We start from the raw sequence: 25,912 nt of genomic DNA, 5'->3' as shown, positions 1-25,912 counted from the left end.
AGAAGCTGTATGCGCTGATCCCTAAAGAAAATGACTAGTATTTCTTGCTTTAGTTAGGTGTTACTTTAGTAGAATAGTATTTAAGCCTGTTTGTTGTTTAATCAACTGGCTGCACTTTTGAGTATGGTTTTTATGTATGATCTCAATAAATGGCTTGGACCTTGTTTTCTTGTTTTTTTTTTTTTAAGAAGTATTTGGTAGTCACATGAAACATTTTAGATTGGGCCCACTGATGATCAAGATTAGTCAAACTGAACAATAGAAAATTAGGTGTCTAATGCTAATATCTCATGTCATATGTTGTTATCCTTACTGGCAGGAAATGTAATAATACATTTATTCAATTTCTTTGTTTATTTTTGCTTATAGACTAGTTCTTTAATACTTACCTAAGAAATAAATTTTCTAGTGCTGTACTTGCATCACAGTGAGGATTGTATGTTTTAAATATTTTGTTGTACTGTAGAAGTGTAGTATTTTCATGATCTGTTATTAATGAAAACTTCTATAAAAACCTTTAGCTCTGGTGCTGTACGTTTCATTGTTTCTTTTAGAAAAGAGTTAGTAAAAAGAGGACATTTATATAGCATCTAAGAAGATAAGTTTTTATACTGTATATCAACTAGTGGTTCAACTTCAGCTAAGCTAGGTATAGAGGAAATCCCTGCTCGTGCATGTTTGCTCTTTCTGTGTAATGAGCTAGTGGTTTTATAAATTATGTAAGAACCTGCAGTGCATAATGTGTTTTGTGTCAACGTTGGAGAGTAATGTATATGCTATTCTATGCCCCGTGACAGCCAAGAAACATCACAATATTAAGACCCAAAACCACTAAACCCCCTGACTTTGTCAGTAACTGCAATTTTGTGTGGCTCTTCTGAGAAAGCAGAGCTTGTATGACACTGTAGGCGCAAATGTAAAAAATGTGTGTGTAGATGTAAAGGAATAAACAATTTCTTTTTTTTACTGTCTGCTAGATACTAAGCTTAAAAGTGGCTTAATTTTTTTAACTTTCTAGGTGGTGCTTTATCTTTGATGTAATTTCTGGTAATGTTTTCCTCTCCTTCGCAGTGGTGGTGTTTAAATATGGCACTGAGGAAAAACCTAAAAAATGCCAGTTATGCCTAATACATGAAGGAAGGTAGTTCAGGTGTCATAGAAGTTGTGAAATGAGGATTAGAATAAAGCAAACTTAATCTGAAACAAGTCTTGTCCTTAGCTGATGTACAGTGTGTTATCTTCAAGAGCTGCACACAGGTTGCAGTCCAAATTTTCTTCCTAAATTAAACACCAGAGTGCCTCCATGTACAGCTCTGCTTAGCATATTATCACAAGATATATAGTTTAGATATCTAGGATGTCTATTTCAGATAGTTTCAATTATTTTGTCTGATTATAAATGCCATTTCATTTACATTTAAATGAAAAATAAGTTTATTAACTGAAAACCAACCAGCTTGACCTATCTTCCTTTTTTAGTTTCAGTTTCAAATTCTTAACATCCACCAAAGTTCATAAGTTATTTTTTCCATAATTCTGTTCAGTTTAGCTAATGACACTTTCTTAAATACTGCATTAGTTTACAGTGTGGAGTTTTACGTAATATACGCGCTATAGATTTGAAAAGGAACAAGGTTACTCAGCTGATGTAGACAAGTACACACTTGTTTCTCAATACAGTTGTCGGTGTAAGACCTTTTGATTTGGTTTTTTAATATATTTTGAAATTCTCAAGTATTGTATCTTATAATGACCTGACTGTATGTTCCGATATATTAGGCTTAACTTGCATGTTTATCATAACATAACTGAAACAGCAGTTTTTTCCTGTGTAGTGAGAGGTGACCTCCAGCTTTAATGGATGCTTTAGTCATTTTAATATTGAAACATAAAATAAGAGATTTTGTTCACTCCCAAGGGTCCATAATTATCTTCCTCAGCCTGGTGATCCTCAAAAAAAAAAAAAAAAAAAAAAAAAAAAAGGTTAGCTTTAAAGACAGAAGAGATAAATTGAAACTTCTGTGGTTGATTTCCAGTTAATAGTATCTTACCTTTTAAAAATGGGCGTTTTTGCATGCTACTGTAAACAAATGCTAAATCCTAAATAATTTAAGGATCCTTTTCATGATACCTATTTCTTGTTATAGTTTTCAGAATTTCCAGATCCCATGTTGTGTTCAGATTATGTGCAGTTATTAAATTCCCCACCTTGTTGTGAGCAAAAATGCAGCACTGTGTCGTGGGAGGAGCTGAAATCCATGGACTTACCGTCTTTTGAACCTGCATTCTTGGTCCTTTGCCGAGTCCTGCTCAATGTTATCCATGAATGTCTCAAGCTAAGGTTGGAACAAAGACCTGCTGGGGAACCATCTCTTTTGAGTATTAAACAGGTTTGCATCAACTCTTTTTTGGTGTTTGGTGGTTTTTTTTATACCTATTTCCTATTTGAAATAACTTTGTCATTTTGTTATGGTAAGGTGGTCAGTTTAAAGCGGATTAGTTGAAGAAATGACAATGTATAATTATGTAATAACTTTTATAAATAGTCTTATATTTCATATGGAGATCTATTTTTTTGCATAGTAAACAACTGGTCATAAATACCTCTCTGATTTAGACTTCCAAAACAAAACTGGTGATTAAAGAATTACCAGCCAGCAAAGAGAAACAGAATTTGTTCCATTTGCGGTGTAAGTTATATAAGCTTGTCCAATATATCTTCCTCCATTTGGGTTTCTTAGGCAGTGTATCCAATTTTAAGGGTCTGTATATTTCTTTTCTTTGACTTGATCTTTTCTTCTTTGCAAACGTAAGACCTCTGCCAACATGTGGTGGTCACATAGTTAAAGCTGTTGAAGAAGAAAAACAAATACTTAAAAAAATATTTCTTTCCTAGTATATTGTTTTATATAAATATATATACATTTTATTTAAAAACATAAAAGTGTATAAATTTCCTGTGGGTAGTGACCCAAGACGATCAGTCTTGTCACTGATTGAGAATGTTGTATGAGGATTTATTTTCTGGTGGTTATCTAATAAAATGAAGGCTTTTTAGGTCAATGCCATTTTTCAAAGTCTAGTCCAGGACATACTAAAATTGTCTGAAGTAATCTCCCTGCTCCCTGGCAATCATGAGCAGATCAGGATTTTATCAGGTGGTCTTTAAGGGTAAACATTTAAATAAGCTCTTGGGCTGATTATGACTGCACATTCCAGTTATCTGCTGCTCCCACATCAACTGCTAAGTTACTTTATGGTCCCAAATAAATTTCAGTCCTCTCTGTTACCCACCTTCCTCCTCATATTTCACCCCTTCTTTTTCTTTCTTTGGTATACTAGGATTTTAGGTGTCCTAATATCCAAAAGCATGGTACCTACAATTTCAATCTTAAGAGTCATAGTTACAGTAAAATATAGTATAGTATACTGTATTGTAAAGGACAATATATCCTTTTTTTTTTCCCCCAGAGACTGGGGCTGTTTTTTTGCCCTTACATTTTGTATTCTCCTTGTGAACTTCAAGTTAAGTAAAAATGACACTTTCTTCTTGGAAAACAGCATGTGTGTTATAGACTGTTTTGATGATGTATACTGTCTTGCTAATTATACTGAAAAAATGAATTCAAGTCAGCAAATGCTTGCTGTCCCACGCAATACTTCTGAACAGGCAAAGGAGCTGTGGAGTATATTTCATAAATAGATCTATTTGTTTCCCGAAGAACTGTAATGCCTAAAATCTTGAGCAGGCTCAAAACATAGTCTAGGGTCTGTTTTGTGCTAGTGTTCTGCAAGTCTAGGGTGTTCTGCAAGTTCACAAAGTACTACAGAATTACAGAGAAAAACAAACCACCAAAAAACTCCAGAAGACCTTATAAACTTTCTAACTTCCTTGCTGTAGAGTACCTGTGTGACCTGCCCTACCTGCTCTGCAGAATATAATTTCTTGTACAAACTCCCTAAACAAAAAACAACCCATCAAACCAATAATAATGATATTATTTTCGGTTTAAGCTGCACATTCTTTAGTGTGCTCATTATAGACCATATTTTTATTTGCCTCTTGCCTTGTGAGTTTCAGTTCCAAAAGTCGAGACTTAAAATGAGCACTACAGAGTTTTTAGTAAATCCTATATGCTGTTATTCAGTAGCACTACACGTCACTGTATAGCAGTATTATTTAAACAAAAAACAATCACTATTTTTAATGAAGTTTTGAGGGTTGTTTTTTTTATTTATTTTGGATGTCCAAATGTTGCTCTGCAAGTTTTAGAAGTGAACTTTGCTTGTATCTGTAAGATATGCCATACTAGATGTTAAAGTTTTATGGATAAGTGATATTGCCAGTTCCCATTTGTCTCTGTGAATAATGGGTAGTTAAATACCAATTTTAAAATCTTTGAACAAGTTATGTTTTTCCTTGTGGATCCAAGACAGCAAAGAGTGCACATTTATTTTTAAATATGTGACATGTTAGGGATATAAATGTGTAATTCTTGTATTTCTGCCTTATAAAAAAATACTTTTTTTTCCCCCACGGTTTTCAACTAGCTTAGTAAGTTTTAAACTACAGAGTTCAAAATACTACCCATGTTTCCCCTGCACATGGGGAAGCACAGAGTAACATGTTCTGGCCTGTAAAAGAATCCAGAAACTCTTGTCATATTAATAACATTATTGTATATATTTTGCTTTCATGCCATTATAATTTCACATACATTGAATCCACTACATTGATATATTATTTTGCCAGGATAGCCATTAAAAGCAAATTTTTAAAAGCAGATTAACCAACCAACAATTCCATTCCCACCGACCCTCCGGATGAATCCTACTCCTCTTCTCATACTCTTGATTTAATGAAGTTGTTGCTCAGAAAAGGTTAGGGCTTGTCAGACCTGGAGACTGATGATAATTTCAGAAGAGTAGACACGTAGCACTAGTAGTGGTTCTGAAGCATTTGTTAGTGCAGGTTTGAAACTGTTGGTGCTCTTTGTGTACTCCTGTGTCTGTGGTTGTGCAAGTTTCTTCAAAGAAACAAAACCTCTAAGCTTTCAGGGAGGGCTGACAGCTGTTTGGCCAAAAGTGACCACTTTTTCAGTTGAAAAGATAACTTTCCTCATGTTAGCCTTGCCCAGGGAAGCAACAAAAGAAACACTAACTGCTTTCAGGTCTGGCATGTGTTGAGAGTGATCACCTGCCCAGTAGATTGATAATCCTTTAGTAAAACATTTCTCATTGTTCTGTAAGCATCTGCCAAACACATTGCGTATTATTCCTGACTTGCTTCCATTTAAACTGCTGATCTGATGATTGTGAGCCCTCTTGCTCACTTCTGAACTTACCTATCCAGTTAGTTACTTGCTGTGGCCCTGGGCAGGGATCTAAAACATCAGCTTCATCTACGTTTACAGTTCTGTGGCAAATGGCATAGAATCATACGATCACTTAGGTTGGAAAAGACCTTTAAGATCATTGAGTACAACCCATTAACCTAGCCCTGCTAGCACTACTAAAGCATGTCCCTAAGCACTGCATCTACACCTCTTTTAAATACCTCCAGGGATGGCGACTCAACCACTTCCCTGGGCAGCCTGTGATAGAAAATGAGTCACATCTTTCCTGCCAGCATGTAGAGCATGTATTAATTTCTAAAACCTGTAGAAATTATGTAGTCATAAGCTAACATACTTAGACAAACTGGACTGGTAAATTAAGCTTTTACTTCCCAAGGAAATTTAAGAGTAATGTCTTGACTGATGGCACTTTTTGGTTTTTTTCTCTTCAGCTAGTGAGAGAGTGTAAAGAGGTTCTGAAGGGCGGCCTGTTAATGAAGCAATATTACCAGTTTATGTTACGGGAGGTGTTAGATGACTTACAAAAGATTGATTACAACATTGATCCTTTTGAAGAGGACCTGCATAAAATGTTAATGGTAAGCTTCGAAAAGGACAAAATATTTGGGGTCCTAGTAAGCGTACTGTTAGTCTGAATACTGCTAATAGAAATCTGTTGTCCCTGTTGGGTGTAGGTCTTGCTAATTTTTTTGTTGTACTACTTTAACATAATTTCGTTGTTTTAATGGACTTGTAAAGGTAACAAAGTAGCCATTGCCATTTTAGCAATGATTTTAGCAACACTGATTTTTGTTTACTGAACAGTGCTACAATGTACTTGTAAATTGCTTGTATTTACAATACTGGTTCATATATAGAACTGTAAATTCCATATATTTAAACTAAACTTTTAATAACCTTTCAGTATTTAATAAAAATACATACAGTTGTTTGACTAAAATCATGTCTTAATATCTTTGTATTGTATTAATCCATTAATGATACCTTATTTTTTATGTGTATTTGTTATTATGACAAGTTAAACATGACAAAGTATTTTCAAGACAAACACTTGGCATCTGAAAGATATTAAATGAAATATTCTTTAGTAAATTCAGTTTAAATTACTGTTCCCTTGGATGTGACTTGATTGTTACTGTTTTGCGAGTTGCGGTATTCTGAGGGCAAGAAAGCCTGCCAAGATACACCTCAAAAACTCATCACTAGTGTTTTGTCAGCAGAGCTGTTGCTACCATCTATTGTTGAGTACACATGGATTTTGCTGTTCCATGCTATTCATTGCCTACAATGGTGAAAATAGACAGTTTTACCTAAAGTTTCTTATGCTGCATGCCTGCTTTCATTTCCACCTGAAATTTCAAGAAACTTCCAGCAGAAATGACCTGGCTAGATGAAAGGAAATGGTTCATCTTCTCCATTTTGAAATTCCTTACCTGTTTGGGTTTTTGGTTTTTTTGTGTTTTTTTTTTTTTTTTTTTTAGGTGGCTGTAGCTGTAATGTTTTTGTGCTTTGAGGCACGAGCTTGAACTTCAAAAGCAGTTTTAATTGTATAAGGATTTTGCTTTTTGTAGGTCTTGAAAGGGATGGGTATAAGACTATGTAAATAGTAATAAATGTATTAGACTTGAAAGAATCACAGTTTGTGCCTGTTCGGAGTTGCAGATTACTGTAGCACTAGGGGTACTGGAGAAAGATTGTATGAATGGTCAGGATTGTCAGAGTAGTCCTGCAAGGTGCAGGAAGTTGGACTGGGTGATCCTTACGTGTCCTTTCCAATTTGAGATACTCTTATGATTCTAAGATTGGGACAGCTGGGCAAAGAAAGCTGAAGAGATGATCTGGACTGAAAATAGGGACAGGGAAAACTTGTATGCACTCTGAAGGTTGAGGCAGGATTAATGAGGCATGGAGAGTTGAAACTTTGTCTTTTCCTGTGGACTCCTTGTATTCACAGGCAAGATAGCTAAGAAGAGTACTGGAAGAGGAATTAGGCTAAGAGGGAAAGGTGAATTAAATAAATGGGGCAAGAATGGGGCTACAGCTTGAGACTATCAAAACACAGTACCCACCTAACCCAGAGTAGAGTTTTAAGGTTTTCCAGATATACTCGGCTCTTGTGAAATCCCACCTGCAGTACTGTGTTCGGCTCTGGGCCCCGCAGCGTAAAAAAGATGTGGACCTGATTGAGCGGGTCCAGAGGAGGGCCACAGATGATCAGAGGGCTGGGGAGCCTCCATTATGAAGACAAGGCTGGGAGAGTTGGCGTTGTTCTGCCTGGAGAAGAGAAGGTTCTGGGGAGACCTTATAGCAGCCTGCTAGTAACTAGAGGCGGCCTACAGGAAAGGTGGGGAGGGACTTTTTAGCAGAGAGTATAGTGATAGAATGAGGAGTAATGGTCTTAAGCTAAGAGAGAGTAGATTTAGGTTAGATACTGGGAAGAAATTCTTTACTGTGAGGGCGGTGAGGCACTGGAACAGGTTGCCCAGAGCAGCTGTGGATGCCCCATCCCTGGGAGTGTTCAAGGCCAGGCTGGATGGGGCTCTGAGCAACCTGGGAGGTGTCCCTGCCTGTGTCAGGGGGGTTGGAACTAGATGATCTTTAAGGCCCTTTCCAACCCAAATCATTATATGATTCTATAACCTTGTCATAATTACAGTGTGGTCTGAAAATACCTGAAACCATTAGGAAGGGCCTTAACCATTTCTGAGGAGGGACATTGATTGATGGTAGGGATTACTGAACTAAAACAAATTGAAGCTCATTTTTTGCATTCAGTATGATCCTGAAAGGCAGATGTATGAAGAATTGTGCTTAACTGTTTTTTTATGTTGGTTTAAAACAATAATTAAATAAAGGTGAGAGATAGATGATGTAAAGGAACACAAGGTATAATATAGAATCTAAGAAGCCTGTTTGTTGCACTTATCCAGGAGGGTATGTTCAAATAAAACCTTTTGGAGTAATCCAGTTAAAAGATTTAGAGACTGTTTTTCAGTAATTTAGCTTTAAAAACTCTGACCACTGAGGGTATTCGCTGATACAATGGTGAATAGCAGCACAGCAAGCAAGGTAGTGATACTGTCAACGTTTTTAGAAAACTATTATGGAGTCATAGTATTTAATACTTTAGTAGGACTTGCTACTTCCCAAGCCATAAATTGCACCTTTTGTGTGGAAATATGTAGCTCATTTTTAGTCATAGCCGATGAAAAGTGTTGTAGAAATATTTTCTACAAATTGTATAGTGTTGAGGTTGGTCATTGATTTGAGACATTACAGTCCTTGATTACATGTTTTGTAGCAATTACTGTTTAAATTATCTCTCCCCATGTACAGGTTTACTTTGATTATATGCGAAGCTGGATCCAAATGCTACAGCAGTTACCTCAAGCGTCTCATAGTTTAAAAAATCTGTTGGAGGAAGAATGGAATTTCACCAAAGAAATAACTCCTTATATAAGAGGAGGTGAAGCTCAAGCTGGCAAACTGTTCTGGTAGGTTTTATTTAATTACTGTGCTTATGGTGCTGAGTTGTGCCAGTTACATATTCAAGTCAGCAGTTGTTCAGGGTTCCCAGTCTGGGCTTCTTGAGGCCATATAAGCAGCTGTTAAGTCTTTGTGATTTTGTGGATTATTACAATGACTGTAGCTATAGGATGCAGTAAGTGCAGATTGCTTTTGCTCTGGCTATAACAGTAATGACTGCTTCTGTGGAGAGTCCCCGTTCCTGCTGGCACTGGGCACGTAGAGTAACTGAGGGCCCCCAAGATGCTGCTTAGTTCTGCAGGCAGACTTGGCAATGTGTCTTTTTTGCATTGGACAGAGTAGGAACTGTAAGGTGCTATGCTACCTGAATGAGATTTTGAAGTTCCACCATTTGTGTTGCTACAGTGATATTGCAGGAATGCTGCTGAAATCTACAGGAATGTTTTTAGATTCTGGACTACAGGACAGTTGTGATGAATTTTGGGCCAGTGCCGATGACAGTACTGCGTCAGATGAAATCAGGTATTAAGCCCTTCAGCTTAATAAAAATAAACACACTCATATTTCTATACCCCTGACAGGTACATACTGCATTTTATTTCTTAGAATGAGAACCTGGTAAATCCAAGACTCTGTGGACTTTATTGCTGATATTTCTGTGTGCAGTAGTAATGACCAATCATTTTGTTTGTTTGAAGTCTAGTAACCTTCTTTTTAGTTCAGGGTATGAGAGATTGTTTATGTAACATTCTTTAAATTAATTTTTTATATCCTTATCAAAAATATACCTGTGAGGTCAGTTTATTTCAGTCAGCTGCTTATAATTATTTATCTTTTCTGTGTTCTTTCTATTGACATATAGCTGTTAGGAAATAAAGATTATTTACATATATAAATGCGATATGATTTATTAAAACATTGTCACTTCATTCTTATGACTGTTTCAGGAGGTCTGTTATAGAGACCAGCCGAGCACTCAAAGAGCTGTTTCATGAAGCTAGGGAGCGAGCCTCCAAAGCTCTTGGATTTGCTAAAATGCTGAGGAAGGTAAGTTAACAGTAGAGTCTCATCTTACATATATGCTTTAAAGAAATTTAATCTGAAAGCATGTTCTTTGGTTTTGTCATTGCTTGTAGGACCTTGAAATAGCAGCAGAATTTGCGTTGTCAGCCCCTGTACGAGATCTTCTGAATGCTCTGAAAACAAAAGAGTATGTGAAGGTAAATTCAGTTTAGAGGCGTGAAAGTGGAGTGGGGATGCTAAGCAAAATGTTGAAGGATATTTTTTGACATACTTTCAGTTTTCAATTTAAAACATCACGTATGTAATACGGAATTGTAGTAGTCAAATTATTTTCTGTACCTGTCTTCGTGTGAGTGAGAATGCTAGTGTATGTTTTGGGAAGTCAGTGTCCAATTCCTTGTCTTCCCAAAGATTCTTTTTGTGACTTAGGAAAAGCTGTTTTGCTTCAATTGTATTTACACATATGTGAGAGGGGAGTAATAGCACTTAGTAGAGAGTACTATGAAAAATAAATGCTTTAAAATTTGAGGTGAACAGATACATCAGTAAATGGACAAGTTTAAACAGATAATCTCGAACTATGGACCTGCGTGTTTTATGCTTTTATTAAGCAACAATATTATAGTGGAGGTCTGTTCTAGCAAGCTTCCTTGAGAGTGTTAACGTTGTGAGGGACTGTGTTTTGCTCCAGAATAGCTGTTAGAAAACTATTGTACAACAGAAGTAGGCTAAGTTTGCAGTGCCTGATATTTGCTGTACTATAAATTCCCACCTTTATGGTTTTGTACTTTATTCCTTAAAAACTCCTAGGTGTACAAGTCTTTACTGTAGTTTGAATTTAATTAAATCAGTTGCTTCAACAGATTAAATTTATTTGGATCTGCTGGTTTTTGTCTTGCCATACATTGAATATATATAATTCACAATTGGGAGATAATCTATTAACTTCTGCATTACAAAATTCTTGTTAGATTTGTATAAATGACTGCTGAAAATAGAAATTGGTCCAAGGGGACACTGACAAGTTTACAGGAGAGAAGTTCATAAAAGGTTGTTAAATACATGGATGAAACATCTGGCTCAGCAGGACCCTGGTCTGTGAATTGTTTAAGAGTAGGAGAATAGTCAGGTAGATCAGTATACATTTACTTTTAAAAAACATTTTCCCCCAAATATCCACTCTTGGCTTCTTTGAGACACAATATTACATTTGGTACACCTTACAGTTAAAGATAGTATTACTGTTCTTATGCATGTTTTGAAGAAAAAATTGAATCTCGAGTTTGAAAAAATCTGTGTAAGCACAAGGGTTAACTAATCTAGATGGATTATTTGAATCTCAGTATTTATCCCTCTTTATGTATTACCTCTCCCCTTTTTTCCACCACTCAAAATGACGCACATTTTGGTGATTAACACGTTATATATTGGCCCTCTAACATCATGCAGGGAGTTTAAATTTTTAACAGCTTTATCAATCAGATGCTCATTAGTTTCGGGAAACTATATTAGCTTTCAGTAACACCCATCTAGTTTTTATATTGACCTATAAATCGTAATGTTTTAATTATAAAATATGGCTGCCTAATGGTAAAAATGTTGAGTTCAGTGTTTTTTCTTGGCTTGATGACATCAAACTCTGAAAAGAGAGAATTAAACCTCACTATAGGTCAGTTACCTCACGTCAAATCAGAGGTATCAACTATTTCACTGTCTTCACAGTCTGATTCTGATGCCTGACTTGGTTAAAGTATTGTTACCAATGTGACAGATACAATGCAGAAGTAGCTCTTAAGTAGTATAAGTAGTATTTTATTAAAAGAGAGCACTCTTACTGGGCTTAATTAATCTTTCATGAATAGTGAAAGAATATCTGATACTCTTTTAGCCATAGTTTTGCTTACTTTTATCTTTTGTAGCCATTGAGAAATTGGCTCATTGTGTGGATTCTTAGGGATCCTGAAGGAATTTTTTTTTTTTTTTTAATATTCCAGTCTTAAGACTTAGGAAGCACACATTTTTAAATTAGTGTTGACTAATTTACTTTGTAAAATATGTGTATATATAATTTTGTACTTACATATATGCATAGGTATAGTATGTATGTGAAATTAGACTTTTTTGTAACAAGATTCGTTTAGAAGAGTGCGTAGAAGGATCAATTGAAGGTGCAAGGAAAGATGCCACTGAAAGTTGGTGATTTAGCAGATTTCCAGACAAATAATTTCTTAAAATGCATTTTGAGTTTTTCTAGAAAAATGGCTGAATGCATTGTTTTGTGTGTATATTGTGCATCTGTTCAAATTGGAAGCTCTGTTACTTAAATGAGATTACATGTGTCTTTTATTTATTTTGTGTATCATAGAAAACAGTGAGATTCACTCAGTGTATTTTTATTTTTTTCTGCAGGTACAAATTCTTGGACTTGAGAATTTACAAGTGTTTGTACCAAATAGTATCGCAGGGGAAAAGTCTCTGATTTTGCAGCTCCTCAATGCAGCTGCTGGAAAGGATTGCTCAAAGGATTCAGATGAGGTTGCATATGAGGCCTATTTAGTAATGACCAAACACGGTGATAAAGACCATGAATCAGATGACAGCTGGAGTGCATGGGAGGGTCAGCCAGTCAAAGTAGTGCCACAAGTAGAAACTGTTGACACGCTGCGCACAATGCCGGTGGGTTTTGGTCTTGGTTTTTTCCCTGCCTGTGATCTCCACACTTACATGAATGCTTATCCTTTCATATTAACCACAGTAATTTAAGTGAGGCATGTGTCCTTTTATAGATAATTAAAAGTTAAATTCAAGGGTAAGATTGATTCTTAGTTGTGTTAATGCAAGTGTTAAATTCAATGGGTTTTAGCATTTCTTAGAAGGATTAATCTCTACAATGTGCATTTTCAGGTCTGGACTTTTATCATAAAGAGATACTGTCAATATCTAGTTGAACGTTCAGTATCAGAAGTGTGGATAAGACTTGAAAACTGTACATTTTATTAAGAAGGCACCAGTTCCCAAGAATGCGTGGTGGTTGTGTGTTTTCCACACACTGAGGCATGAAAGAGTTACTTTCGATATCGGATGAATTGTGACATTTAAAGTCACGTTCCTGTGGAAGCTACGGGATGTTTTAACAGTTCTGCAGAAGCAATCTTTCCAGTCATACTTTCCTTCATCCCAAGCCAACAGAGGTTGCCTGCCAGCAGTTCTGCTATGCTGTAGCAACTGAGCCAGCTGCAGCTCCTTGCCCCTCCTGTTCTCATACCCTTATGTTAGGCTAACTGAATTTTCCCTTTGGTATGTCATGCAGTTCCTTAGATCTCTACCATAAATGGGCTTTACTGTCCATGAACAGAGTGACTTTCCATGTCGCTGTGCCTAGCCTCTAGCATTCAAATGGCTCGAGCAATTACAGGCAGTTGAAAAAGTCGCTCCTGTATATGCTGCTGCTTTTAACATGGAAGCATGTTACGACTTATTTGTCTGTTGCCCAGACTGAACAATAAAAAAATAGCCTTTGATTAAGTGCTTAGAATTTCATTGGACTTCTATCAAAGTTAGCATTTCACTCAGAAAATGAAAACAGCAAAAGATAGAATCTGGGTTGCAAGTGGTATTGTATCTGACATATGTGAGTGCACATAAAACACTGTGTATGTGTTTATATGTGCATATGTGTAACACTGTTTATGAGTTTTTTTAAAATCCAGTATTGAAAGGATAGGAAGTAAAATAACCTTTAAAAAATCATCCTGTGTTTTTTAAAAAAGACGTTTTAATTGCAAACTAGAAAAAACGTAAGCTTATTTAAAAATACTTATAAAATAGAAGAATCCTATCGACATTTAAAGAATTTTGAGCATGAAATTATTCTTTGGGGATGAGATATTGAAAACAGATGAAGTAGGTCTTGTTTGCAGAGTAAATTGTTGGATATGTGTTGTCTGTAGTTTGAAATTAACAGAGCTTAGTATGTAACTCAGTGCCACAGCAAAGGCAATGCTGTGTGTGACTGTACTTTTACAGACTTCTGCAATGTCAGAGCTCTGGTTTATAAAACATATTCTTACATCTTAAAAATTTTCAAAGTCTGAGCAAATACTGTGTGGTAAGTCTATGGCTTTACCTGTTCAATAGTAGGTTTTTGTCCTGAGTGTATTACATTACTTGGATAAAACCTGCTTATTTATGTGATGGTTGTTACTTCCATCTGCTTTGAGAAAATATAATTATTTTGCTTAGATGGTGCCTTTCTGTGTGTAACTGTTCTGAAGATAATTTTAATAGTATTTCCCAAACCTTTCCAGAAGTGAATAGGAGTGCATTCCCGTTGAAAACTTGCTGTGATGTTTGCCCTAATAGAACTCTACTCATAAGATGAGAGTTTATCAAGTTCAGTTGTCAGCATCAAGCATGATTTAAAGATTTTCATAAATAGCAACAAGAGAGGTCTTTCATATTTTAGAATTTGAAAAATAACTGGTTGGAATTTGCTGATATGGGATATCTTTTATAGAGAGATTTTTTTTTTATAAGAACTTGTGGTATCTTGTATTCCTAGGTTGATAACCTCCTCCTTGTAGTCATTCAGTCTGCTCACCTTGTGAGTCAGAGAAAAGCTTTCCAGCAGTCTATTGAAGGGCTCATCTCTCTGCACCAGGAGCAGACATCTAGCCAACCGGTCATCGCCAAAGCTCTACAACAGCTAAAAGTAAGCAGTTTTCAAGATTATCTTGGTCAAAATTGATAGTGCTTTGTTCAAAGATAAGTAAAAACGTGCAAGGAGATTGCAATGTTAATGACATATTCTGCAATTATAATTTATATAACCTATGGACTTTACTTTCAGTACATTTTTCATTCTGTTTCTGCAAAGGATTTATGAGTGTATTTTTGAACAATATTGGTGTAATCATTTTTGCACTGGGAAGTGAGAAGCAAGTCCATAATGCAGTAGCAATATGAATAGCAATAGAATAAATACATTGATAAATGTCAGCTATTGATTTGAAAGAAAGTGTTTAGTTTCATAAAAATAAATTCCATCAAAATCCATGATCTGAAAGAAACAACTTATTTTTCCTCAAATTTGGGGAAGATTGCTGCTTTGTGATGTAAAAGTGGGTAGGTCTCTCTCTGATTTTTTGCTTTTGTTTTTAGTGTGTGAGTTGGTTTTGGTGGGGTGTTTTTTGTTGTTTTTTTGAGGTTTTGTTGTTGTTGTATGAGGGTTTTCTTTGGTGTTTTTTTCTGTTAGCTTATGTTTTTGTGGAGGACCCAGAAAAGCAAAGATTTATTAGATTGAAATTGCAATATCAGGCCCCTACATTTCCCCCTGAGTTTAGTAGGAGCTGTGCCCACATACCAGGGTGAAAATACAACCAAAGGCTTGGTCATGTTATAGATGGCAAAATGAATTTTCTCTGTTGTCTGGTTTTGGTTGGGTGTTTTTGCTGGGTTTGGTTTTGTTGTTGTTTTTGGTTGTTTTTTTTTTTTTTGGTGGACTCCTCACCACTGTTTTTGTTTTTAAAGTTAATGTCACTCAAGCAAACAAGCTTAACTATAATCCTTCAGTTAATTTTAAGACTTGCTTTGTGCAACTGCTTGAAAGTGCTATTCCAAGACTGAATGGATTGTGATGGCATTAAAGTACATTTCCATTTAAAATAATGTAATTGTTAGATTCATGTTTGCTTTAGTCTTGTCAGCTGTAGAATATAAATAATAATTTGATGCTCCCCCCATCCCTTTTTGTTGTTGTTACTCAGAGTGATGCATTACAGCTATGCAATAAGATAAGCAGTGCCATTGACAGAGTTGATCACATGTTCACATCTGAGTTTGATGCTGAAGTTGATGAATCTGAATCTGCCACTTTGCAGCAATATTACCGGGAAGCCATGATACAGGGTTATAATTTTGGGTTTGAGGTAAGGAAAGAAAAGATTAATGACACATTGTCTTGTTTTAGTCAGAACCAACTGAAATTTTTGGTTTCGCATTTGTGCAAATGAAAAAGTGTAACTCAGTGGAAATACAAAGAATTCATAGAATCGTTTAGGTTGGGAAGAACCTTTAAGATGAAGTCCAGCCATTAACCCAGCACTGCCAAGTCCATCACTAAACTGTGTCACTAAGCACCACATCTGCATGTCTTTTAAATACCTCCAAGCATGGCATATCAACCACAGGGCAGCCTGTTCCAATGCTTGACAACCCTCTCGGTGAAGAATTTTTTCCTAATGTCCAATCTGAACCTGCCCTGGAGCAACTTGAGGCCATTTCCTCTCATCCTATTGCTTGTTACTTGGGAAAAGAGGCTGACACCCACCTGTCTACAGCCTCCTTTCAGGTAGTTCTAGAGAGCAATAAAGTCTCCAGTGAGCCTCTTTTCTGCAGGTTGAACACCCCAGTTCCTCAGCCACTCCTCATAAGACTCGTTTTAAAGACAAGGGGCCAAAACTGAGCACAGTGTTTGAGGTGCGGCCTCACCAGTGCCAAGTACAGGGTGACAATCACTTCCCTAGTCCTGCTGGCCACAGTCTCTGATACAAGCCAGGACTCCATTGGCCGCCTTGGCCACCGGGGCACACTGCTGGCTCATGCTCAGCTGGCTGTCCACCAGCACCCCCAGGCCCTTTCCCACCAGGCAGTTTCCAGCCGCTTTTCCCCGAGCCTGTAGCGCTGCGTCGGGCTGGTGTGACCCAAGTGCGGGACCAGGCACTTGCCCTTGTTGAACCTCATACAATTGGCCTCGGCCCATCGGTCCAGCCTGTCCAGATCCCCCTGCAGAGCCTTCCTGCCCTCAGGCAGGTCAACATTCCCCCCAGCTTGGTGTCATCTGCAAACTTACTGAGGGTGCGCTCGATCCCTTCATCCAGATCAATGATAAAGAGATTAAACAGAACTGGCCCCAGCACTGAGCCCTGGGGAACACCACTTGTGACTGGCTGCCAACTGGAGTTAACTCCATTCACCACCACTCTTTGGGCTTGGCTGTCCAGCCATTTTTTTACCCAGTGAACAATACACCTGTCCAAGTCATGAGGAGCCAGTTTCTCCAGGAGAATGCTGTGGGAAATGGTGCCTAAGGCTTTACTGAGATCCAGGCAGACAACACCCACAGCCTTTCCCCTTTCCGCTAAGCAAGTCACCTTGTCATAGAAGGAGATCAGGTTAGTCAAGCAGGACCTGCCTTTCATAAACTCATGCTAACTGGGCCTGGTCACCTGGTTGTCCTGTATGTGTTGTGTGATGGCACTCAAGATGATCTACACCATAACCTTCCCCAGGACTGAGGTCAGAGTGACAAGCCTGCAGTTCCCTGGATCCTCCTTCCAGCCCTTCTTGTAGATGGAAGTTACATTTGCTAGGTTCCAGTCAACTAGGACCTCCCAATTCTAGCAGAACATTGTGTGTTGCTGCAGAAATCTTATGTGAAAATGATTGAAAAAGAACAGATGGATCTGTTACATTCAGACTACTGTTAGCAATGCCTGGAACTCTTAAAAAGCTTTAAGAGCTTGAGGATTTCAGGTGTAGTCTTGTAGACTCTGCTGCTTGTCAGCTTTTTAGATGAAATAAGAAATATCCTTTGATGTTGAATGTCATTGTGTAACTTGGCTTCTCACAGTTTTTCATCCTAGAACAGCATAACACTAATATGAGCTATTCTTTCAAAGTTTGTGGTTGATGCAGTGCATATAGCTTTTGAGTGCCTTCCTGAAAGAGCTGCTGAGTGTCATGGGTTAACCCCAGCCTGCAACTAAGCACTGCCCGGCCACTTGCTCATTGTCTTCTCTGCAGCCCCCCACCCCCCTCCACCCCCCCCACCCCCCCGTGGGATGGGGGAGAATCAGAAGAGTAAACATGAAAAAACTTGTGAGTTGAGGTAAAGACAGTTTAATAGGTAGAGCAAAAACTGTGCACGGAAGCAAAGCAAGACAAGGAAGTCTTTCTCCACTTCCCATCAGCAGACAGGGGTTCAGCCATCCCCAGGAAAGCTGGGCTCCATCACATATAACAGTTACTTGGGTAGACAAACGCCATCGCTCTGAATCACACCCCCCCTCCCTTCTTCCCCATTTTATATACTCAGCATGACGTCATATGGTGTGGAATATCCCTTGGGTCAGTTGGGGTCAGCTGTCCCAGCTGTATCCCCTCCCAGCTTCTCATGCCCCCCCAGCCTACTTGCTGGTGGGGTGGAGTGAGAAGCAGATAAACCCTTGGCTCTGTGTGAGCACTGCTCAGCAGTGACTAAGACATCCCAGTGTTAACTACACTGTTCTGAGCAGAAATCTAAAATACAGCCCCATACTAGCCTACTGTGAAGAAAACTATCTCAGCAAAAAACACAATGAAGAAATGTCATGTTCAGGTGCTTTTAGTATGTTGTTTCACTATTTGGTTCCTGTGAGCTTTGTAAAAATTTTTTAAGATTTAATACTAACATATTTCTAAGGATGGTCTGCTAAAAAATAACTGATGTTTCTGTTTATTTTTTTAAATGTACTTATATAACTCCTTTATCCCCTAATGTTACCTGCAGTATAATTAAAAATGAACGCTACTTTGCAGTTCAGTCTCTGATTACAGAACTGAACGTTTATGTAGCTTTTCTTAAATGATGTGTGTACACCGTTAACCATCAGCGCGTGCCTGTATACACATAAGAATGTAGTATGGCTCAAGTGCTGCCTCTCACTGTGGCACATTTTGTATCATATACTTTTTATGATTTTTTTCTATAAATATGCATCTGCTTATATAAACTCTTTGTCTAAGAATAGGATGTGACTGTTACCATACTGTAGAGTTTTGTTAGCCTGCAAATACTCCAGTGGATATTGCAAATGGTATTTTTGTTCTTCTTATTAATACGTGAAAAGTAATCTTTAGTGTTTCTTACAGTACCATAAAGAAGTTGTTCGTCTGATGTCTGGAGAATTCAGGCAGAAAATTGGAGACAAGTATATCAGCTTTGCCAGGAAATGGATGAATTATGTGCTAACAAAATGTGAGAGTGGCCGGGGCACTCGACCCAGGTAACAGCCAACTTGTGACTGCCATGGTAGTGTGTGTTTAAATAACATGCAGGAATTTTCACACTTTGAGTAATGCCTTATTGTTTAGAAGTAGTTCTTCTGAACTACTGATGCTTCTGGCTCTTAAATTTTGAAAATAATTTGAATAATAAATGCATAAATCCAAATGAACGCTCCAGCTGCATACCAAAAGAATTTGTGGAATGCTTTGCCTCATGTTAACTGACAGAAAATGGGAAGAAAAAGTGGAGGTTGTTGGACCCAGATAATTAAAAGACTTTAGAGAAGGGTCATTAAGTTGGAATAAAAGTGCGATGTGATCAGGAGTCAATATGCAACAGTCATTCTTTGCGTATTCTACAGAGAAAGCTGTATTGTTTTCTGCCAGTTGCAGAAATGAGATATGTATGGAACCTCCTGTAGAAGTCCTTCTGTTAGTCCTTTCTGAAAGTGTCCAAAGTATGGCCCACAGATGAGGAAGAAGTGTTTCCGCTCTGCTGAAAATTCTTTAGTTTTATGATTGCAATAATGGGTGCACTTGTGGGTGTTTTTTGTTGTAGTCTAAATACTTTCTGTCTTGTCTGGCAGTAGTGTTGTGCCCAGTGGTCTCTCAAATTGTGCCTACAGTTGGTGCTATGAAACTCTACTGCTGGGCGCTAATGAAAAAAGTTAAAGTTGCATCACTTTGACAATGTAAGTGGAGGAACTGGGAGACTGGTCCAAGCAGAACAATACCATTACTTGGTTAACTTAGGTGGTTTTGCAGCATTTTTTAGCTGGTATATCAGAAATGTAGTAGAATTCTTTTGCATAAAAATAGGTGCTTTCATATTGATCTGCTCTAGCAGATTTCACAGAAGTGACGGTTTTGTTTCCTTAAAGTATAGGGCTGATCAGTTTGTCCTGGAGGTGGGTTGCTCTCCTTACTGGAAGAGGGGGAGGAAAGAGTGGGTAGGCTGAACCATATGTGGATAGGCTAGTTAGCTTGGTGTCCTGATCTTAAAAACAAAACCAAAAAAACCCCAACACCAAAAAAAACAAACCCAAAAGGAAACAAAAAAACCCAAACCCCAAAACAACATAAAAGGCTTTTAAAAGTATGTTAACAGCAAAAGGAGGACTTAAAGATGACACTGGTCCATTACGTGGTGAGACTGGTCACCTCACAAACAGGGATGAAGATAAAGCAAAGACATTTAATGCCGCCTTCACCTCTGTCTTAAGCACAAATGATGGGCCCTGGGACCCCTGGAGTGGTAAACTCCTGGCTGACTTTCAACTTGAACAAGGTTTGCTGGTGCAGTGGAATGCACACCAAGTCCAGAGGGCCTTAATTCATTCTGAGGTTCTGAAGAAGTTGGCTGATGTTATTGCAAGACCCCTCTCAGTTATTTATCAACAGTCTCAGGAATCTGGAGCAGTCCCCCTTGACTGGAAGCTAGCAAACATTGTTCCAATTCTCAAGAAGGGCAAGAAAGAACATCATGGTAATTACAGGCCTGTCAGTCTCACTTCAGTTCCTTGGTAAAATTACAGAGATTATTCTGGGAGTTACTGAAAAACACTTCAGAGACAATGTAGTCATTTGTCAAAGTCAACATGGGGTCATAGAGGGCAAGCCATGCCTTATTAATTACCATTTTATGACAAGGTTACCCACCAAGTGGATGAAGAGAAGGCAGTGGACGTGGTCGGGGTTTTTTGTGTGGTTTGTTTGGTTTCTTTAAAATGACTATTTTAGCAGAGCTTTTGATATTGTCTCTCACAGTATCCTTCTGGACAAAATGTCTGTCTAGCATATGGCTGGACATGGGCACAATATGATGGGTGAACAACTGACTAAAGGGTTGGGCTCAAAGAGTTGGTGTAATTGGGGTGACATCTGGCTGGTAGCCAGTCACTACGGTTTTCTGCAGGGCTCAGTTTTAAGCCCAGTTCTCGTCAATGTTATCAGTGATCTGGACACAGGAGTTGAGTATGTACAAAGTAAGTTTGCCAGCGACACTATATTAGGAGGAGCTGTTAATTCCCTTGAGGGTACAGGGGCCTTACAGAGAGAGCTTGATAGATGAGGAGTACTGGGCAATCACCAAGCTTATGAAATTTAACAAGGACAAATGCCAGATTTGCACCTGGGACCGTGTAATCCTGGATATATGTATAGATTAGGGGCCAAGAGGTTGGGGTGCAGCCCTGCAGAAAGGGATCTCGGGGTTCTGGTTGACGGTACGCTCTGTGTGAGTCGGTGTGCCTTGGTGGTGGAAAGGGTCAGCTGTGTCCTGGGGTGCATTAGGCAGAGTACAGCTAACCAGCTGGAAGAGGTGATTGTCCAACCGTGCCCAGCATTGGTGCAGCGCACCATGAGTACTGTGTTTACTTCTGGGCTCCACAGTATGAGAAGGATGTAAAAATGTTAGTGTGTCTGAAGAAGGGCAATGAAGGTGGTGAAAGGACTGGAGGGAAAGTCTTACATGAGGAGTGGTTGAGCATACTAGGTTTGCTCAGCTTGGAGAAGCAGAGACTGAGGGGTGACCCCATTACTGTCTACAGCTTCTGGAGGGGAAGTGGAGTGCGAGGCGCTGAGCTCTTCTCTCTGGTGATAAGATATGAGGGAGTGCCTTAAAGCTACGTTAGGGGAAGTTCAGATTGAATATTAAGAAAAAAGTTCTTCACTGAGAGGGTGGTCAAGCCCTGGAACAAGCTCCCCAGTGAAGTGGTCATGACCCCAGGCCTGTTGGTGTTCAAGAAGCATTTGGACAATGCTTAGGTGTATGGTTTAACTTCTAGGTGGTTGTGTGTGGAGTTAGGAGTTGGACTGCGATGGTCCTTATGGGTCTCTTCCAACTCCGTGTATCCTGTGATTCTACCTAGAGGTCTTAAGAGGAGGCAGTGCAGGGAGAGCATGTGGCTGAACTAGAGGCACAACTTACTTTAACCAAGTTCATTAATTATTTTGCTTTACCAGTGTAGGGCTTGAAACCATTGATGCCTGTTACTGCTTATCAGATAGTCGTGAAATCATTAGTACACTTTCAATCTTGTTTCAGAAATGAGAATTTAGGCAGGGAACGTAGTGGTTTGGCTTGTTGCTTTGAAGCATATTATGAGTGACTTGATGATACTGTTCCTGAAGAGAGCGTGTGCATGGATTGAAATATACGGCATCACCTGCTCACTTTATTTGGTGGTGTCCTTGCTAAACTCAGACTTTATCTCAGTACTAACTGGGCAAATATTAATACAAGTTAAATATTTTACCTCTTACGTATTAATCCATTTTCTTACAAAGATTGTACCATATTTTCTAGAAGAAAAATAACTGCCATTTACTGTTCTTGGATGTTGTTGAAACTCTTATGATGACTTTAGCTGAAGAGCAGTTAATTTTCTGTCTTTTCTTTTTCTTTGAGCTAGGTGGGCAACTCAAGGTTTTGATTTTCTTCAAGCCATTGAGCCAGCATTTATTTCAGCTCTCCCAGAAGATGACTTCTTGGTATGGAATAAGTTGTTCTGCTTGTTTATTTCTAAATGCTTGTGAAGCTATCAGTACATGTTTTTCAGGGATAGTTTTTATAAAACAGTCTGAATACAGATGCTGATTGGTGTTGTATGTAACTGTTGATACCTCTTCAGTTTGTAAGATACTGAATAGAGTATGTTTGTGACAATCAGCATTAATGTTTTCAAGTTGCTGACAAGTTGCTGTTTTGGGAGGCTCTTTCTTTGTCTCTTGGGAAAGTTTACAGCAGCTTTTCTACAGAGTTACAATTTATAGTTGTTGTTATAAGTTTCTGAATGTGAGCTCTTGAGGCTTAGCACCAGAGTTCATTTATGGGTATGAATACAAAATCACAATTGTTTAAGGGTATTTCTTCAATTTTTTTTCAAATTGTGCCAATGTGAAAAAGACTTTAAAGCATCTTTCTTTTGTTTTTACTGTGAAAAAAATCAGACTAAAACTGGCTTTTTGTGTGCTCTGCCTTTCTCCTTTTCCTGTGGAAATAAAATTCTGAGAAGTTATTTCTCTGATCTTGGTACAGTACTACAGAGAAGTGAAAGCACAGTTGCCACAAAATAGCAGAATGTGAGTGTCAGCACCTCTGATACTTATAAATTTTGAGATTTGTTATGAAATGCCAACCACATTAATCTTGCATAATACAGAAACGATAGTTTAGTCTTTTTTTCACATGTATTTTTATCAAGAGCTCTCAAGTAAGTTGTGTTTTAGTTCTGTGTGTATGTTGCTGGGAAAGGGTTGTCTTCTGAAACGACAAAGTTAAGCTTGTATTTGAAATACCCTGATACTTTAGCTTCAGGAAGTAGCTCCTCAACTTTATTTGCTTTGACACAGTTGCTAAAAAAGACTTTGAACAAGTGGGAGAGAAAGAGGGGAACCCAAAACCTTAACTACATTTCTGAACTTTTGCTTTCTTAAAATGGGTTTAGTTGTGGAGAGCATCACTTGAAGGATCACATTGTTTTGATTAATCTGACTCCTGTATAATGCAGGCCACAGCATTTTGCCAATGTCAATCCTAATCTCTTATTTAGATAATACCTGATGTCATAGAGGAATGATGGTCTAGATTTAAAGCTGAGATTCTAGCTCAGTCTGGACTGGTAAAATATGCTAATCCCATGCTAAATGCTTCTATTTTTCTTTCATATTTTTTTGTAGGACCTTTGAGATCCTGGTCTTCACTAAGTTTTTTGATTTCTGGAAGAAATTTTGACTAGTCTGAATGACTGGTATATAGAAGCAGCCTTCATAGCAGCTGTACCAAAGAACAAAACTAATTCTTTATTGTGAAGGCATATTTTATCCCTGTGGTTCTGACAAGTAAACTGAACCAGAGGAAGATTTAATAACTTGTCCAAGGTTACATAGACAGTGAATAGTACACCTAGCAATTAAGCTTAGATTGCTAGAGCCCCAGTTCAGTGGTTTAGTTATTGAATGCCTTTCATGAAAGTTTTGCTAACTTCATGGGTAGGTAATGAAAGTGAATTTCTTTTGATATGCAGTGCTTTGTATTTGTTGTTTTACAGGCTTTAGTCTTGTGATTCAGGCCATCATACTCTCACCCAATTTCTTCAGGTGTTTTTTCCTGGGGTGGGGAGAGGGAGGACAGAGGAGGTTTTTGCAGCTTTTTCCCGCACGCTTGAAATTTTTTATTTCAATTTTTAATTTTATTAACAATGAGTATTTTTAAGTGTTACTAGCTTTATATTATGAAGTATTCTTACTGATGTATCATTGTTCAGTTCTTATGATTAGGTAATTTTGACAAGGTCAAAAGGCAAGGCAAGACCAAGACTTTCTAGCTTTAAAAAAAAAAAATAGTAAAAACCCTAATGTGGATCCAAAACTTTAATGTAATTGATAGCATGTAGAGGTGCTTACTTGACAAATTACATATTTAACCAATGTCATTTTATTACTGTGAGCTTCACCCTATGACTGTCAACTCTTTTGTAACATAAACCATCACAATTTTTTCTGTTTGTCTTTTTCAGAGTTTACAAGCTCTAATGAATGAGTGCATTGGTCATGTTATTGGAAAACCTCACAGTCCTGTTACAGGTTTGTACCTTGGTAAGGCAGAAGTTACTGGCATTTGTTCTGGAGTTTTGCTGCTATTGTTAGAGAATTTTGACTGTAAAGTACTTTTAAAATGCTAGAAATACCGATAAAAGTATTTTTAAGCTTGTCGTGATTGTTGATGTGAAACCATTATTGCCTGACAAAGTGGTGTAAAACATGGTTGTTTTACTCAAGAAGTTGAAAAGTTTTACAGGTGTTTTCCTCTTGATTTGTCCTTGAATTTCGGTGAAGTCTTGCAGATCTTCAGGAAAAGGAATGTAATTTTGAAAGGTTGTGTAAAGACATGATTATAACTTTAAGGAGGTGTCACAAACAATTGATTTAGGTTAAGTTGCTTTAAAGAATCACCATCAAAGACCGGAGTGAAAAAGTTGTAATAGGAATTTGTGGGAGTGTGACTTCACAAAGTTTTTAATTTCTGTGTTAGAGTTTTGACTGCTGCTTCGTGTTCTGTGTTCCATTTCCATGGTTTTTGTAAAAGTGAGTATAGTGGGCAAGCAATGATAAAAAATCCAGGTACATGTTTTCTCCAATATCCTAAAGTACCTATTGTAATTCTTTCCTAGATTGTGGCATATGCTCTTTTTGTCAAGGTACCTGGAGGAATCATTGCACTGCCTCCTATCCACCAAGTACCTAAAAACTTTGCTTCTCTGGTCCCAGACATTTTTCAGATGGAGTCTTAATTTGTGCTTCATGTAGCACTTGCCATGCTGCTGTTGCTGCTTTCTCCACCTTTTCAGGGGAATCTCCTCCGACAAGTATATATAGATGATGTATATATTGGTACAGTTTCACATTCTGAGGAAGTGAGACTCTTCATAAAAGTTCAGCAAGGGCAGCATGAGCAATTATGGATGTTTGTGGCCATGTGAGAGTCTGTTAAAGATACATTGTATACCTTCTCAAGTAAAGACAAATTTCATTTTGTCCTCCTCTTGCAGGTAGACCATAAAGGACGTATCTTTTACATCCAGTGCTGCCGCCCATGGGTGTGCAGCTGCTTGCAGAGCTGCTGTTAGCGTTGCAGTATTAGGTACTGCGGCTGTTAGTAGGACTCTAACTTGACTCAGGCAAGAGGAGGTTTTTCAGTATTTCAGGAGAGTTTCAGTTTTGATATAATTTTGGTGAGTATTGGCATTTAAGTGCCAGTAATAAGTTGTAAGACTTCATCTCCTGTCCGGTTTTCAACAGGCCAAACAGGTGAATTATATGGGGAGTGGGTTCTGGAGATGATTTATAACTTTTCCAAATTGTGACTTCAGAAATTCCCTTTCATGCTGTAGCAGAAATTGGGTATTGTGGTAGGTACATTAGAAATTTTTGAATCGAGGAGTGCAGGTGCTGTGCAGAGTACAGCCTCTCAATATTTATTCTAATAGAGCTTAGGTGTG

At 38.0% G+C, this 25,912-nt stretch overlaps 1 protein-coding gene across 5 annotated transcripts in view; it reads left to right on the top strand.

The window, feature by feature from the left end:
- The window catches only part of MAP3K4 (mitogen-activated protein kinase kinase kinase 4), an 83,398-nt gene that overhangs the window by 32,979 nt on the left and 24,507 nt on the right, over positions 1–25,912 (top strand). For 3 of the 5 annotated variants that reach the window (XR_013928637.1, XM_080390533.1, XM_080390535.1), the window contains exons 4-15: positions 2,148–2,390; positions 5,789–5,935; positions 8,694–8,851; positions 9,249–9,365; positions 9,791–9,890; positions 9,980–10,063; positions 12,276–12,542; positions 14,428–14,577; positions 15,632–15,793; positions 18,777–18,910; positions 22,325–22,403; positions 24,431–24,509. Coding sequence is in view for 4 of the 5 variants with exons in the window: in XM_080390533.1 (XP_080246659.1) it covers positions 2,148–2,390; positions 5,789–5,935; positions 8,694–8,851; positions 9,249–9,365; positions 9,791–9,890; positions 9,980–10,063; positions 12,276–12,542; positions 14,428–14,577; positions 15,632–15,793; positions 18,777–18,910; positions 22,325–22,403; positions 24,431–24,509 (1,720 nt within the window). In the remaining variant the exon portion in view is untranslated. The remainder of the gene's footprint in view (positions 1–2,147; positions 2,391–5,788; positions 5,936–8,693; positions 8,852–9,248; positions 9,366–9,790; positions 9,891–9,979; positions 10,064–12,275; positions 12,543–14,427; positions 14,578–15,631; positions 15,794–18,776; positions 18,911–22,324; positions 22,404–24,430; positions 24,510–25,912) is intronic. The other 2 variants (XM_080390534.1, XM_080390536.1) reach the window with 1 other exon arrangement.

This window comes from Falco punctatus (assembly GCF_963210335.1).
Source record: "Falco punctatus genome assembly, chromosome: 5".
NCBI classification, from domain to species: domain Eukaryota; kingdom Metazoa; phylum Chordata; class Aves; order Falconiformes; family Falconidae; genus Falco; species Falco punctatus.
This window is presented reverse-complemented; position numbering and strand designations above follow the sequence as displayed.